Below are 15966 nucleotides of genomic sequence, written 5' to 3'. Positions count from 1 at the left end.
GCTTTTCTTGCCCTTCCTGTTCTCAGAGCCTCCGCCCATACCTCCCTCCAGCTGCTGCCTGTCTCCTCTACTTACTTTCCCATCCTTGCAGCCCTTTATCTACCCCAGAGCCAGTTTTCCATCAAATGCTGAGTCTTGGATTTTCTTCCTGCTTCTGAGGAGTGGGATGATATGTTCTGTTACCTTAAGTAGCATTCAGATTGCATTTTTTACAGAACAATGTTATAAACAGTAGGGAGAATTCCAAAACTGGTTCACAATCCATAGTGTATTCAAACCAAAAAATGTTTTGGGAACAGAACCTCTTCACATATTGGGAACTGCTTGGACTATGTTTTGGTGTCATTTAAGATGGGATAATTGAAGATGCTGTGTGACACAGAGATCTTTGCTTCAGTAATAAACTATGATGATTAACTTGGTCACCAGTGGCGCATGCTTTTTAAAATATATAATCAAAAACAGATTTATAAGTTACTAAAATAAAAATAGAGCCAAATACTTTCATCTAATGAACACTGTACTCTTGAGACATCCTTTCGTTAAATTCTCATACCCCTTTTAGATGTTCATTAATTTGCTATGTTTTGAAGAAGGAGGGTGTGCCGGTTTGAAACTGTTATGTACCCCAGAAAAGCCGTGTTTTAATGCTGATTCAGTCTTGTGGGGACAGCTGTTTCTTTTCATCCTGATTCAATATTGTGGGGTGGAAACTTTTGGTTAGACTATCTCGCAGAGGCATTGTGCCCAATTGTGGGTGTGGCCTTTTGATTAGATGAAGATGTGACTCCACCCATTCAAGGTGGGTCTTGATTAGTTTATTAGAGTCCTTTAAAAGGGGAAGCATTTTGGAGAAACCTCAGATACAGACTCTTGGAGAACAGTGGCTTTGGAGCTGACAGAGACATGGATGATTGGAGATGCTTGGAATGCCAAGAGAGAGCAAATGACTAGACATGGGCAGAGCCCAGCAGACATTGCTATGTGCCTTCTCATGAGATGCTAAGCAAGCCAGGACCCAGAGTTGTGTCCCAGAAGAACTAAGTGAAGGCCCACACACACTTAGAGAGGAAACCACTGGCATCAGAAGCTGGAAGCAACAAACCGGGAACAAGGACCAGCAGATGCCAACCACTGCCTTCCCAGATCAGGCTTCCTTGAGCTAAGATATCTTTCTCTGGATGCCTTAGCTTGAACATACTTATGGCCTTAAAACTGTAAACTTGTAACTTATTAAATTCCCTTTTGAAAAGCTGTTCCATCTATGGTATATTGCATACCAGCAGCTTTAGCAAACTAATACAGGGTCCTATCATTTGCATGAAAGAACCACAATAGCATGTTGATTAAAACTGACCCCAAAGCTATGCCTGCCTCTCCCCTACTCTCTCACCAGCTTCCACCCCCAGTCTCTTCCTCTCAGTCAATGGCACAATCAGCTTCAAGAGCCTCAGCCAAAACAACAAGGCAGTATCATTGATTCCTTTCTTTACCTTTCCCTGTTTCTAACCCAACATCAAGTCCTATTGATTCTACCTCCAAAAGCCATCTGAAATCCATCCGCATCTCTCCAACTCCTTTGCCACCTCCCTGGTCTTCACCTCCATCTTTTCCAGCTTAGATAGTTGCAGTAGCATTCATACTCTTGTTCGGCTTGCATTCTTGATTTTCTCTAATTAATTCTCCATATAGCAGCAAAAATTTTAAAACCTAATTCAGATAATGTCACTCCCCTGTATAAAACCCAGTTTAATGGCTTTTCATTATTCTTCAAATAAAACCAAATTTTACAATGTGTTACAGGTCCCTACATGGCTTGGCTCTTGATTTTCTTTCCAATCTCATCTCAAACTTGTCTCCTTTCCTGTCAGTGCTTCAGCCCTACTGGCCTCCTTTCTTTTCCTTATGCATGCCAAGCTCCTTTCCACCTCAGAGACTTCATCCTTGCTGCCCCCATCTATAATATTGCCCTCAGTTCTTCCTGCGGATGACTCATTTTCAGTAAGTCAAAGTTAAAATGTACCACCTTGCAGATGCCTTCCCAGACCACCTTGTCTAAACTGTTTATTTGCATTATAGCCCTTTGTTTCAAACCAGCTCTTGAAAGGTTCAGGCCTGCACAGCCCCAATACCAAAGAACACACCAGAGTCAGCCATAAGTTTTAATTAAGACTTGGGAATGGAGAGGATTTTTCCTGATGGCAGCCATTTAGAAAATGGAAGTTAGTGCTCCACAAACATGGAGGGTGAAAGGGGTCAGCTCATTAAGGTTTAGGACAAAGACATTCCATAGGGTATGAAAATAGAGTTTCAACAGGGTCTTGTGACACAAGGGTTTGGAGATTTGTTATCAACAATGATCAGGGGAGAGGAGTATTAAAGCTTTGCAAAATAAGTGGTTATGATACCATCTGTACATTCTTTCCTCCTTGAGGAGGTCTGTTGACCTTTAACTTCTATCCTAGTCGTGTAGGCAGCTATGTGTAGTAACTTACTTTCAATATGGAGGAGGAGTCGGGCCCTGGGTCTCCACACCATTATCACACAGCCATAATTTTGTTGGTTTTTATTATTTATCTGTCATTTGCATGAAAATCTAAGCTCTATGAAGAAGGGAAACCTGTCTGCACTCTTCAAACTGCTCTATGCCTAGAGCACAAATAGTGCCTGGCACATATTGGCCCTTAAAAGTTTCTGATCCTTTAAAGATAACTTTGGCTCACTGAACACAGCATTACCTTTTGGGACCCTTCTATTATGAATGAGGCCTCTGAAAGGCAGCTATGTTGAAGGGACCTACAGTTGGCATTGATCTTGGCACCACCTACCCTGTGCGGGTGTCTTCCAGCATGGAAAAGTGGATATAATTGCCAACGATCAGGGGAGCCAGACAACTCGAAGCTATGTTGCTTTTATTGATACCAAACGATTGATCAATGATGCTGCGAAGAATCAAGTTACAATGAACCCCACCAACACGGTTTTTGATGCCAAATATCTGATTGGACATAGATTTGATGATGCTGTTGTTCAGTCTGATATGAAGCATTGGCCCTTCGTGGTGGTGAATGATGCAGGCAGGCCTAAGGTCCAAGAAGAATATAAGGGCAAGACCAAAAGTTTCTGTTCAGAGGAAGTAACAACTATGGTTCTGACAAAAATGAAGGAAATTGCAGAAGCCTATCTTGGGAAGTTTGTTAACAATGCTGTTGTCACAGTACCAGCTTATTTTAATGACTCTCATTGTCAGGCCACCAAAGATACTGGTACCATTGCCGGCCTCAGAATTATCAACAAGCCAACCGCTGCTCCTGTTGCTTACAGCTTAGACAAAAATGTTGGTGCTGAAAGAAACATGATCTTTGACTTAGGAGGCATCACTTTTGATGTGTCAATCCTCACTATTGAAGATGAAATTTTTGAGGTCAAATCAACATCTGGACACATCCACTTAGTTGGAGAAGACTTTGACAACCAAATGGTCAACCATTTTATTGCAGAGTTCAAGCACAAGGATAAGAAAGACATCAGTTAGAACAAGAGAGTGGACCACTGCCTCCGTACTGCTTGTAAATGAGTTAAGCATACCCTGTCTTCCAGCACCCAGGCCAGTGTTGAGATTGATTCTCTGTATGAAGGAATCAACTTTTATACTTCCATTACCCATGCCCAGTTTGAAGAATTGAATGCTGACCTGTTTCGTGGCACTTTGGACCTCATGGAGAAAGCCCTCAGGGATGCCAAGCTAGACAAGTCACAGATCCATGATATTGTTGTGGCGGGCAGTTCTACTTGTATTCCCCAAATCCAGAAAGTTCTCCAGGACTTCTTCAATGGAAAAGAACTAAACAAGAGCATCAACCCTGATGAGACTGTTGCTTATGGTGCAGCTGTCCAGGCAGCCATTTTATCTGTGCTGGTTTGAAGGGAAGTATGCCCCCTAAGAAAAGCCATGTTTTAATATGGATCCCATTTCTTAAAGGTAGAATAGTCTCTATTCAATGCTGTGTATTTGGGACTGTGATGGGATCATCTCCCTGGTTGATGTGATTTAGTTAAGAACGGTTGTTAAACTGGATTAGGGGATGACATGTCTCCACCCATCTGAGTGGGTCTTGATTAGTTTCTGAAGTCCTATAAAAGAGGAAACATTTTGGAAAATGAGAGACTCAGAGAGACTCAGAGAGAGCAGAGAATGCTGCAGCACCATGAAGCAGAGAGTCCACCAGCCAGCGACCTTTGGAGATGAAGAAGGAAAACGCCTCCCGGGGAGCCTCACGAAATAGGAAGCCAGGAGAGAAAGCTAGCAGATGACGCCGTGTCTGCCATGTGCCCTTCCAGCCGAGAGAGAAGCCCTGACTGCGTTCGCCATGTGCCTTTCCAGATGAGAGAGAAACCCTGAACTTCATCGGCCTTCTTGAACCAAGGTATCTTTCCCCAGATGCCTTTGATTGGACATTTCTATAGACTTGTTTTAATTGGGACATTTTCTCGGCCTTAGATCTGTAAACTAGCAACTCATTAAATTTCCCCTTTTAAAAGCCATTCCGTTTCTGGTATATTGCATTCCGGCAGCTAGCAAACTAGAACATTATCTGAGGCAAACATTCAAGATTTGCTGCTCTTGGATGTCACTCATCTTTTCTTTGGTATTGAAACTCCTGGTGGAGTCATGGCTGTCCTTATCAAATGTAATACTACTATTCCCATCAAGCACTACCTATTCTGACAACTAACCTGGGATGCTCATGCAGGTTTATGAAGGTGAGTGTACCATGACCAAGGGTAAAAATCTGCTTGGCAAGTTTGAACTCACTGGGATACCTCCTGCCCCTGTGGTTACCTCAGATTGAAGTCACTTTTTACATTGATGCCAATGGCATCCTCAATGTGTCTGCTTTGGATGAGAGCACAGGAAAAGAGAACAAGATCTCCATCACTAACAACAAGGGTCATTTGAGCAAAGAAGACATTGAATACATGGTCCAGGAACCCAAGAAGTACAAAGCAGAAGATGAGAAGAAGAAGGACAAGGTATCTTCCAAGAATTCACTTGAATCATATCCACTTAACATGAAGGCTATGGTTAAGGATGAGAACCTCAAGGCAAGATCAATGATGAAGACAAACAGATGATTCTTGACATATGTAATGAAGTCAACTGGCTTGATAAGAATCAAACTGCAGAGAAGGAAGAATTTGAATATCAACAGAAGAAGCAGGAGAAAGTCTGCAACTCCATCATTACAAGCTGTACCAGAGTGCAGGAGGTTTGTCAGGAGGAATGCCTGGGGGCTTCCCTGGTGGTGGAGCACCTCCTTCTGGTGGTGCCTCTTCAGGATCCACCATTGAAGAAGTGGATAAAATCAGTCAGCACACATACCTTAGCATTGTTCCACAGTAAAAAATTGAAGGGCCTAATTTGCAGCACATTCTGTGGCAATTCAGTTGCTATACAGAATTCCTGAGCATGTAATAGTTGAGTACAGAATACGTGCACAAGGAAAGGACATAACATTGCACTTTATTAGTACTGTATTATAAGTGGAAAATGCAATGTCTTAAATAAAACTATTTAAAATTGGCAAAAAAAGAGAGATAACTTGATTTGCCTAGTCTTTCCAATTATTTGGAATTCAGCAATTAATCTGCTAAAACAAATAAAGCAACAGCTGTTGATCATCTTAGGTTGTAAACTCCTAGAAGGTAAAAATGCCTAACCAGTTGTTTTAGTTACCTATTGATGTGTGACAACTTACCACAAACTTATCTACTTAAAACAACACACATGTAATATCAAATTTTTTCTGTGATTCAGGAATCCTGACATGGCTTAGCTTTATTCCTCTGCCCCAGGGTCTCTCACAAGGTCACAGTCAAGGTGTTAAGCAAGGTTGGGGACTCATTTGAAGGCTTGACTAAGAAAGGATCCAATTCCACACTTGGTGTGGTTATTGCCAGGATTCAGTGCCTCAGAGCTGCTAGATTGGAGGCCTCAGTGCCTTGCTGGCCATGTGCTGGAGGTCACACTCAGTTCCTTGCCGTGTGGGCCTTTCCAACATGGCAGCTTGCTTCACCAAGGCATGCAAGTCAACAGTGCAATACAGAGTCTGCTAGCAAGATGTAATTCACAATCTCATGTAACTGATGCTTTGCTTATTCCATTGGTTAGAAGCATCTCAACAGATTCCACTTACATTTAATGGATAGGGGTTACACATGGGCACAGATACCAGCAGACAAGGATGACAGGGGCCACATCAATTAAACCAACTTTGTACAACACCTTATATTGTACCACACTCAAAAACACTTTAAAGAATTTTGGTGGCATTTTGATTAATTTTGATTTTTCTAAATAGATAAAAGACTCATTTTTTCATTTTTATAGGGATTCAAATGATATGTTTCTTTTCTTACTTAGATCTAAGCAACTTGGTGGCTATGAACAAGTTCACATTTTAAGGAAGAGGTTTTTTATTGTTTTTAAATTTTGAAAAAATATGCTATATTTTACTGAAATTCTAAGGTAAACTATTTCCTTTATTTTTTTTTGTATGCTATATGGCAGGGTCACATTTCATTATTTTTCCATATAAGTAACCCATTATTGCAGCACCATTTGTTGAAATTTTGTTTGTTTTTTGCTTGTTTGTTTTTGGGCAGTGCATGGACTGGGAATCAAACCCAGGCCTCCCACATGGCAGGCATGAATTCTACCACTGAACTACCTTTGTACCCCCTTAAATTACCCTTGCACTCCCTTCATTTTCTTTTAAAACAATAATTAAAGTACAACTTACATAGTGTACAAATATTACGGCCTTTGTACTTGTCCTCCATCTCTGAGTGTCCTTTTCCTTTTGAGGAATGTGAATTTTTATCCATGTAATTATCACTTAAGTCAAGATATAGAAAATGTCCAGCACCCCAGCAGGTTTCCTCAAAATTGATAACCCTCTGTCACCACCACCACCAACACCGAATCACCCTGAGTAACCACTATTCTGATCTCCATCGTTACGAATTAGTTACCTTGCTTTTCAAGTTCACACAAATGGAATCATACAGCATTTACTCTTGAGCCAGACTTCTTTGGCTCAACATTGTGCCCGTGAGATTCTTTGTATTGTTGGAGATAATAATAGTTCATTCTTTTTTCATTACTTGTATGAATATACTCACAATATATCTTCCTCCTATTGGTGGACAATTTGGATTGTTTCCAGTTTGAGGCCTTTATGAATTATATGTTGTTTTGGACATTCTTGTACATGGTAAATATAAACATTCATCCCCCATAGGGGATATATCCGGGGGTGGAATTGCTGTGCCATGTGTACAACCTTATTTAGCTTAGTAAACACTCCCAAATGGTTTTCTAAAGTAGTAGTTCCAATCTATGATCCAACAGCAATGTATGTGAATTTCAGTTGTTCCCTATGCCTGCCAACACTTGGTAGTATCATTCCATTTAATTTCAGCCATCTGGCAAGATTGTAGTGGAATCTCATTGTGCTTTTAATTTGCATTTTCTTGATGATTAATGATTTTTGTCACTTTTTATAAGCTAAGAGTTCATTTGGAAAGCCTCTTTTTTGAAGTGCTCATTCAAGTGATCTGCCTATCTTTAAATGGAGTTGTCAATCTCATTCTTATTGAACTGTAGGCATTTTTAAAAATATTTTCTGAGTACAAGTCCTCTGTCATATATATGCATTACAGATATCCTCTTCCATTCTGCAGATTGTCTTTTCACTCCCTTGATGTTGTCTTTGCCCACCCAGGTTCATAAAGAATTTCTCTTGTTTTATTCTATTCTAGAAACTATTGTTTTGATTTTCACTTTTAGATCTGTGATACTTCTCAAAATAATTTCATATATAATGTAAAGTAGAAGACAAGGTTTTATATAGATATGATACAGATATACAGATATAGACATAGATATAGATAAAGATATATAATTTGACTTGCATCATTGAAAAGACCAGACATTCCCTATTGAATTGCTGTAGCATCTTTGTTGTAAATCAGAAATCAGGAGAACATAAATGTGTGGATCTGTTTCTGGGCTTCTTCTGTTTCATTGCTCTTTGTGTCTGTCTTAATAACTGTAGCATTACAATAAGTTTTGATATCCAGAGTCCTGTAAGTTTGTTCTTTTTTTTTTCTTCAAGATTGCCTTGACTATTCTGGATCCTTTGCATTCCATACACACTTTAGAATCAGATTGTCAATTTCCACCAAAAAAAAGAAAAAAGGGAAAAAAATAACCTGATGAGGATTTTGACTGGGATAGCATTGACTCTACAGATCCTTTGAGGAAAATAACTGATGCCTTAACAATATTTAGCCTTACAAACCATTAATATGGTTTGTCCCTCCATTTATTTAGTTTTTAAGTTACATTCAACAACGTTTTGTAATTTCAGTGTAGAAGTCTCCTTCCACACTTTCTTAGATAGCCCCTAGCTATTTTATTGTAAATGATACCAGCTCTTTTAAGTCATATAGGAACATGCCAATCTAAAATACAGGTATAGGAAAAGATGCTTTGTGGTGACAGGCTAAACTGGCTCAGATTTGGGCAATAAAAAAAGATTGCCTCAGAGTGCTTAACTGTAAAATGGCATTAATAGATCAAACCAGAAATATGTAAAGTTACTTTAAAGAGAGCCAATGTGCTCTAGTCTACAAGTCCTGAAAAGAGTGAACATATTAATATATCTAGAGAGAGGATTTGTCAGGGAGAGTCAGGAAGGTGGCTCATCTGGCAGGTGTGATGGGAATGGATATAACCAGCTAGAGGGGGTCTTGTCCTGATTTTGTTTTCACCAAGAACTTCTGAACATTTGGCTCATCATATAATCTGCTTCGAGGAACAGAATGTACTGTTGAAGTGGGTGCATGTATCAGCCCACTTGACAATTATGGTTTTCACTGTAAACAAATAAGTACTCTCTTCTAGCCTTTTAGGATACTAGTTAACCAAATCAGCATCTCAAGAGTCCTGTTTGTGCCAGGACACTGCGAAAATCACTCTTCTCAAGTTCCAAGGCTGAAGGCTTGACTCTGTGATGAATTCACCAAGATTAATGCCACCTGGTGAGGCCTCTTGGTGACCCTCAGAGTTTCTCAATGTTCAGTTGCAGCCATATGGAAATGTAAATTAGTTATGAGCATGGTTAAATGACTGGAGATTTGAATCAAATATAAAAAGCATAGAAGTATAACAAAACTTCTGCTTTATAGCTTCCATTAATTAATAAAGTATTTATTGTTCCCCTATCAGAAGCTAGGTGATTTTTAAGACTCCAGAGATACAGCAAAACAAAACAAAATCCCTGCCTTTACCTTACATTTTAGTGGGGGAGACAGACAATAAACACACACAATGTTTGTCAGGTGTGAGTAAAGAAAGAGAAGAGGGTGATATCATAGAATAATCTAGGATAATTCTCTGTGAAGATGATATTTGAGCTGAGCGATGGATGAAGTGAGAGCAAGCCATGTGGATATAGAAACAAAATGTAATATATTCATACAAGGAATATTATTCAGCTTAAAAAGGAATGAAGAACCGATACATGCTACAGCATGAATGAACCTTGAAAACATAATGCTAAGTGAAAGGAGCCAGACACAAAAGGCCACATATTGTATGAGTCCATTTATATGAGATATCTGGAATAGGCAAATCCAAAGACAGCAGATTAGTTGCTCCAGGGCCTGGAGGGAACTAGGGAGGAATGGGAGGGACTGATTATTGGGTTCAGGGTTTCCATTTGGGCTGATAAAAACTAGATAATGATGATGGTTGCACAACATTGTGAATGTACTTAATGCCACTGACTGGGGCACTTTAAAATGCTTAAGATGGTAAGTTTTATGTTATGTGTATTTTATCCTGATAAAAAATACTGCAGTTATATATCACATTACATTATTTAAAGGGATGAAATATATGTCATTAAAATAAACCTAAACTAATTTCTCATTCATTGGAATTCTAGGAATTATGGAATTTTAGAGCTAGAAAAGACCATAGGGGTTGATAACCTATATTATAAAGTCAGTTTATTGAAATATTCAGTGACTTTCTAATTATCACAAATGTATAATTATTCATTCTATTACATGAATTGTTTTCACCTAATGGTTTACAGTTCTTTCTGACCTGCTGATTGGGATCCTGGCTGTGAGCTCAAAAAAGCAACTTTGTGGAAATCAGTCATGTCTAACTTCTTATGACTCAACAAAGCATAAACTGTTGCGATTAATTTCCATTTTTAATACCATTAGTTTTGGTTCCATAACAAATCATGTAACGTCATTCACCTGCATGTTAAAGTAATTATAGTCTGATTTTCTTTGTGCTGTAAATCCAATTACTGTAAACATTAGTATGCAGAATACTTAGCAAGGATGTAAGAATGAACTAGTAAATCAATATTTGTCCCACGAGCTATGCAAAGTTACCTTATCAATTTTTGTTTCAAATGTAGTTTTAATGAACTAGTCACTCATTGTCATGTGACTTTTTGTAATGATTCTAATTAAAAGAATATTTGTTTGCAGAAAAAAATTTTTTTTCCCAAAACTGAAAAATCATTTTTAAAGTAAATTTTCAGATTACAATATTATCTCTAGCTCTGTAAAGGTGTATGACATGAGGTACAGTTTCACTTCATTTCAGGATTGTTCTTGAAGAGATACTCTGCCTGTAATTCAAAAAAAGAAAAAAGACAAGTCAATAATTTACATAAACTACAAGATATTTATTATTAGTCGTATATTTTTACAATTAATGTTTAGACATTTAAAAATTAAAGTACATAAAACTTGTACTTTCAGATGAAAAATAAAAATCTTATAAACTATAAATGTATTAGAGGCTATTTCACAAATAATCAGAAGATTTCTCTGTCTTAACTGGTTTCTGTTTAGATTCTTGCATATTTTATTCTAAAACTGCTATTTTTTAAAAAGCCCACAATACTAAATCTCTTACCAAAAAATCAACAGGGTCTTCTGGTCTGACCTTACAACATTCATTCAAACCCTGCATAAGAGTTGGCATAACGTAGGTCATTAGATAGTTTCTCAGTGGGATAGACTGGGCCTCCAGTAGTTCTCTTTCTTCTCTTTTCACTTCCTCTAGTCTTTTATTCTACAAACAGAACATTTGGGAGGTGAGGGTATAAATATACAGTCTAAAAGAAGAGAATGTGTTTACACAACTTACCCCACAGTACATTATAAATAAATACCATTAAAAATGTTCATCACATTGTGATGAAGATGGCATTTCAAATCAGCAAAGATGTAAATGGTGTTATGACAACAGGCTAGACATTTAGAAAGTACTAACTGGATTCTGACCTCACTTCTTAAGCCAAAATAATTTTTTTGTGCCCAGATGCTGCAAAGACAAAAAGAATAAAAAGGAAATCATAAAAGCGTGGCTAGAAAGTCTGGAGGGTACAAATGTAGTGGGCATGTGTTATTCTTCACCAGCACACAGCTCCCTTTCTCATGGGAACAGTAATTATAGATTTCCTTTGACAAACCGCCTCTCCCTTCTCAGCCTAGTGGTGTGGGTGGGACTTAAGCCTCCTGGCCAGGCACATTAGTCAATATAGAGCACATAAGTTGGAGTCAGAGGGAGAAGCTACCTAGCGAAGGCAAAGCAGACAGGGGGATCCTAGGTCCTTGTGACATCATTTGAGCCACTGTATCACTGGCCTGAAGCCAGTCCATCCCCTGGGCTTTTCTGTTCATGTGAACTGTAAATTCACTTTATGGCTAAGCCATTTGAAATTTGCTTTTCTGTCACTTATAGGATAGAGTCCTGACATTTTTGGGGTTGGAAGGAGGCTTTTCCAAGCAAGGCAGCAAACCCAGAAATCACAATGGGAAAAAGATTGTTGGATTTGACTACATGTAAATGTAAAGCTTTTGTGCAGCCAAAAAGACAGCACACCATAAATAATTTTAAAAGGTAAATGATGAACTGAGAAAAACTATTTGCCAAGTATTGTAAACAACAACATTAGAGTATTGTAAAGCTATTATGTGGGCACATACTGTTTGCCAAGCTCTATTCTACGTATTTGTTTGATATATATTAACTACCTAATTATCACACTGACTGTGTGAAATAGGTAGCATGGGTTAGTTGTTACTATCCCCATTTTACAGATGGAGAAACCAAAACAGCAAATAACTTGCTCTGGGCTGCACACATAGAAAGAGAATAGAGTAGAAAACTGAATTCATAACAGTACACTCTATTGTACTATCTCATCAGGAGTTCTTTTCATAAAATAAAAGACACACAGCCCAAAATGTGCAGGAAATAGAAATGCCTGACAAACACAGGAAGAGTTGTTAAGCCAGCAATCAAAGAAATGAATGTGAAAACAATGAGATTGATTTCTGTTTATCAGATTGGCATGTGTGAACAAAATTAGGAAAGCAGGGTTGGCAAAGGTGTAGAGAAACAGGCATTGTTAAACGGTGTGTGATCTGGTTTACATTTGCTAGAGGGTAGTTTAGAAATATGGTAGTTTATGACGAGGCACCCAAAGATGCATGTGTGCGTAAGGCTGGCCTACATTCCTCCCTCTGTCCCTCCCTTCCTTCCTTCCACAAATAATGGCTGAGTGCCAGTTATGCGCCAGGTATAGTGATGAACAAAGATACCTGTCCTCGTGTAACTTAAATTCTGTGCAGAGAAAAGATCGATGACAAAATAGATACATAAAATACACAGTAAGTTGGAATAAAGTGCAGAGAGGAATATTTAAAAGTAAAAAGGGGAATGATGACATGTGGAGGGACAGGGATTGAAATTATACATATGGTGGCCAGGAAAGTCCTCGCTGGAAAGATGCCTGCTGATGGCAGGAAGAAGATCCTTGTGGCATTTTTGAAAATTGAGGGATACTAGAAGTGTCCTGGGTCACAAAGGACCTCTAGAACCAAGATCGAGAATTGATGGACAGTATGTAAAGAGTTTTAAACGGAGAATGACTGGGGTGGCTTTGCCCTCTAGAAGGATCACCTGGCAGCTGTGTGGCATCAAATGGGAGATAGGTGGAGGTGGAGGTGGAGCTGGAGAGGCCAGGGAGAGTCCACGACGTAATTCTGGTGAGAAACAAAGATGACCCTGATTGAGAGAAAGAGAGCTGAGGAACGATGGATTTGAGTGTTACTGTAGGAAACAGAATAGGTATAACTTGATGATATGGGGAAGAAGTAGGTGTAGGAAAAGGTTGACCAACCAAGTCGGTTGGGTTAGTGGAGGAAAATCAAAGTAACTACCTCTTGATAAAATTGTACAGAGAAAGCCTGGGTCTCCTCAAAGTGCCCCCATCCCCACCCCAACCCCATGGCTTCTGTAATTTCCTCTTTATCTTTTGAAATCTTTCAAGCACCACTTGCCTTAAACCCACACCTATAAGATGGACAAACCCTGGTCCAATCAACAGGAGTCAAGCTAATTTCCTTTCTATGTCTATAAAACTCCTCTGCCATCCCTAGAACCCTGAAGCTATTTGCATTCTGGCTTCCTTTGCTGCAGCAAAAATTTGGTGTTCCAAATAAAATGCTGTGGCCGGCAAACTTGACTCTCATTTGTCTTTCACATTCACAAGGTTGACATGTAGTAAAACGTTACACAGTTAAAGGGTTGTATTAGTGGACTACTGAAATTGCTATTGTTATATTCATTACTAATACTGAGTAAGACCATGGGCATCTTTTTTTAAATGGTACATATTACCCAAAAAGCCTACATATTCTTTCAGGTATTTTTTGTGACTTTTCTCTATAGCAGGATGGGAAGTGGAACTGGCCTAATTGGCTTTGTTGCCCTCCACACACACATTTACATACATATTTTCATACAAACTCATAAATGGACACACTCAGACATTAATACAGTCACACATGACACACTCACAGACATAACACTGGCACACATGGACATACTCATAGACACACTCTGACACACACACTAATGCTCTCACATGCACACACGCACATAGCCTCACACATGCACATGCACATGCTCACATTCAGATACACTCATTACATATACTCACACTCTCACAGACACTAACACAAACACACACACACACACTGTAGCAGGCACCTGCATACTTGCGCACACTTACCCACTCCTCCCAACGCGCGATCTTGGCAGCTGTCTCCAGGGCCTCATTGTGCTCCCGTTCTGCCTCTTCGGCAGCCTCTCTGGCCAGCCGGTCTTCGGCTGCCCGGCGCTCCTCTTCTGCCTTTTCTTCATCTGTTAACCCATAATTCCGAGGCTCCCCAATCTCTTTGATCAGCTGTTTGATGGCAAGTCTGTTCTGAGCATCTTCAAGTTTCTCTACATCTTTAAATACCAAGAGAGAGATCAACACCTGCTTTCATTCTAGGCCTGTCTGCCATTAGGAAAATTCCTTACATTTATTACCATAAACTTGATTTTTATATAAATGGCCACATCGAGGTTTCCTTTGCTAGTTGACAAGACACTTCAGAATTTCCTTCCTCACTGGCAAACATCAGACCACTGCCTGGGAGTTAGAGATAGGAAGTTCTGGGCTGCAATCTGTGAGAAAGAGAGTTCTAATAATCAATGTTGGGTGTGTGGATAGACAGGGGAATGGACTGACTCAAAAGTAATGAGTTCTCCATCCTTGGAAGTGTTCAAGCACAGATATAGACACTTCTATTAGGATTTCCTGCATTGTTGGAAATATCTCTATCAAGATTTCTTCTCTTTTCCATTTCTGAGAATGAATGATTCTGGGATCGTTTAAAATTCATTAAAAAATGAGTTATTTCAGTTAGTCAGTTAAATGTTAAGGTAGTAAGCTCTCTGCCACTCTCCTGTGGATGTGTAGAGGCATCCATAGAGAAAGGTGTGCAGTGAATACATTTTGGTTCTGATGCCCTCCAGACCTCGCTCTGGGTAGCCACACCCCCACTGGCGAGTCCCCATATTTGTATTGTGTGACCTTGACTAGAGGCACAGTACGACATCGCAGGGCCTTGGTAATTGGTTGGTGGGGGGAAGTATGTCCACAAAAAAGAAGAAAAAAAGTCATTACCTCAGATATTTAGATGGATTTCTCTATACTTCATCTAATAGAGTAATTATAATGATAATGCCACTTAAGTGCCTTAGAAGATTTTGAACACATGGAGAACCTGCTGGGAGGGAACAACATTCTCACCAGCTCTCCTATGCTGAACCTGGGGCAGGGAGCTGATGACTGGACCAGGGCAGACACTGAACCACCTCTGAACCATCCAAGATATCCTTCCAGAATGTGGAATGAGTATTGAGAGAGTAAGTCCAGCTCTTGGCTTAGCTCTCAGCGTAACATGTAAACTCCAGTGCTGCAGGGTGGCTTAAGTCCATCAAGTGGTCCAGAGATGAAGGAAAGAACAGTGGCCCAGGGAGAGAGAGGAATAAAGAGACAACGAGAGCAGGAGAGGCCAGAGATGCAGAGAGAGAATGGGGTTCCCAGCACCTTTGCAGGGTCCCATTCCAGGCCTATCTGAGGCTGGGCTGCACACAAAATGAGACAGGGAACACGTCTGTGACTCTTTCATCCCCTCAGGCAATCCTCTCTTTATCAATGCTTCTCACGTGAGCTCTCCTGATTTTTCTAGAGATAATTTGTTGGGCTGTACAGAAAAAATAACAATTACTTTTGTTCTGGAATATGTTCCCCATTCTTTCCTAGTTCTCTAATTAAATAGTGCAAACCAATTTCTGTATCAGTAGGCATAGAATCCTTAGTGTTTATATATAAAACATATGTCTAATTTGCATAAGCATATCAGACAGGCACAAAACCTAATCACTGCCTAGGGTACAAAACAGAGATGAAGAATTTTCAGATTTATGAATTGTGCTCCTTCTTATTTCTTAATGGCACATCA

The 15966-nt window shown here is 39.5% G+C and overlaps 1 protein-coding gene and 1 pseudogene across 1 annotated transcript in view; one reads left to right on the top strand and one right to left on the bottom strand.

Moving 5' to 3' along the window:
• The first annotated feature begins 2711 nt into the window (after positions 1-2711).
• On the top strand, positions 2712-5404 carry LOC143651426 (heat shock cognate 71 kDa protein pseudogene; annotated as a pseudogene).
• Positions 5405-10273: 4869 nt separating this feature from the next.
• Positions 10274-15966, bottom strand: part of AK7 (adenylate kinase 7) — a 119853-nt gene continuing 114160 nt past the window's right edge. The window contains exons 16-18 of the mRNA XM_077123483.1: positions 14184-14404; positions 11015-11173; positions 10274-10724 (exon numbers count right to left, since the gene is read on the bottom strand). Of these exons, the coding sequence (XP_076979598.1) occupies positions 10686-10724; positions 11015-11173; positions 14184-14404 (419 nt within the window). The 3' untranslated portion in view covers positions 10274-10685. The remainder of the gene's footprint in view (positions 10725-11014; positions 11174-14183; positions 14405-15966) is intronic.

Source organism: Tamandua tetradactyla, chromosome 12 (assembly GCF_023851605.1).
Source record: "Tamandua tetradactyla isolate mTamTet1 chromosome 12, mTamTet1.pri, whole genome shotgun sequence".
Classification (NCBI taxonomy): domain Eukaryota; kingdom Metazoa; phylum Chordata; class Mammalia; order Pilosa; family Myrmecophagidae; genus Tamandua; species Tamandua tetradactyla.
Note: the sequence above shows the minus strand (reverse complement) of the source record. Positions and strands in the feature narration are given on the sequence as shown.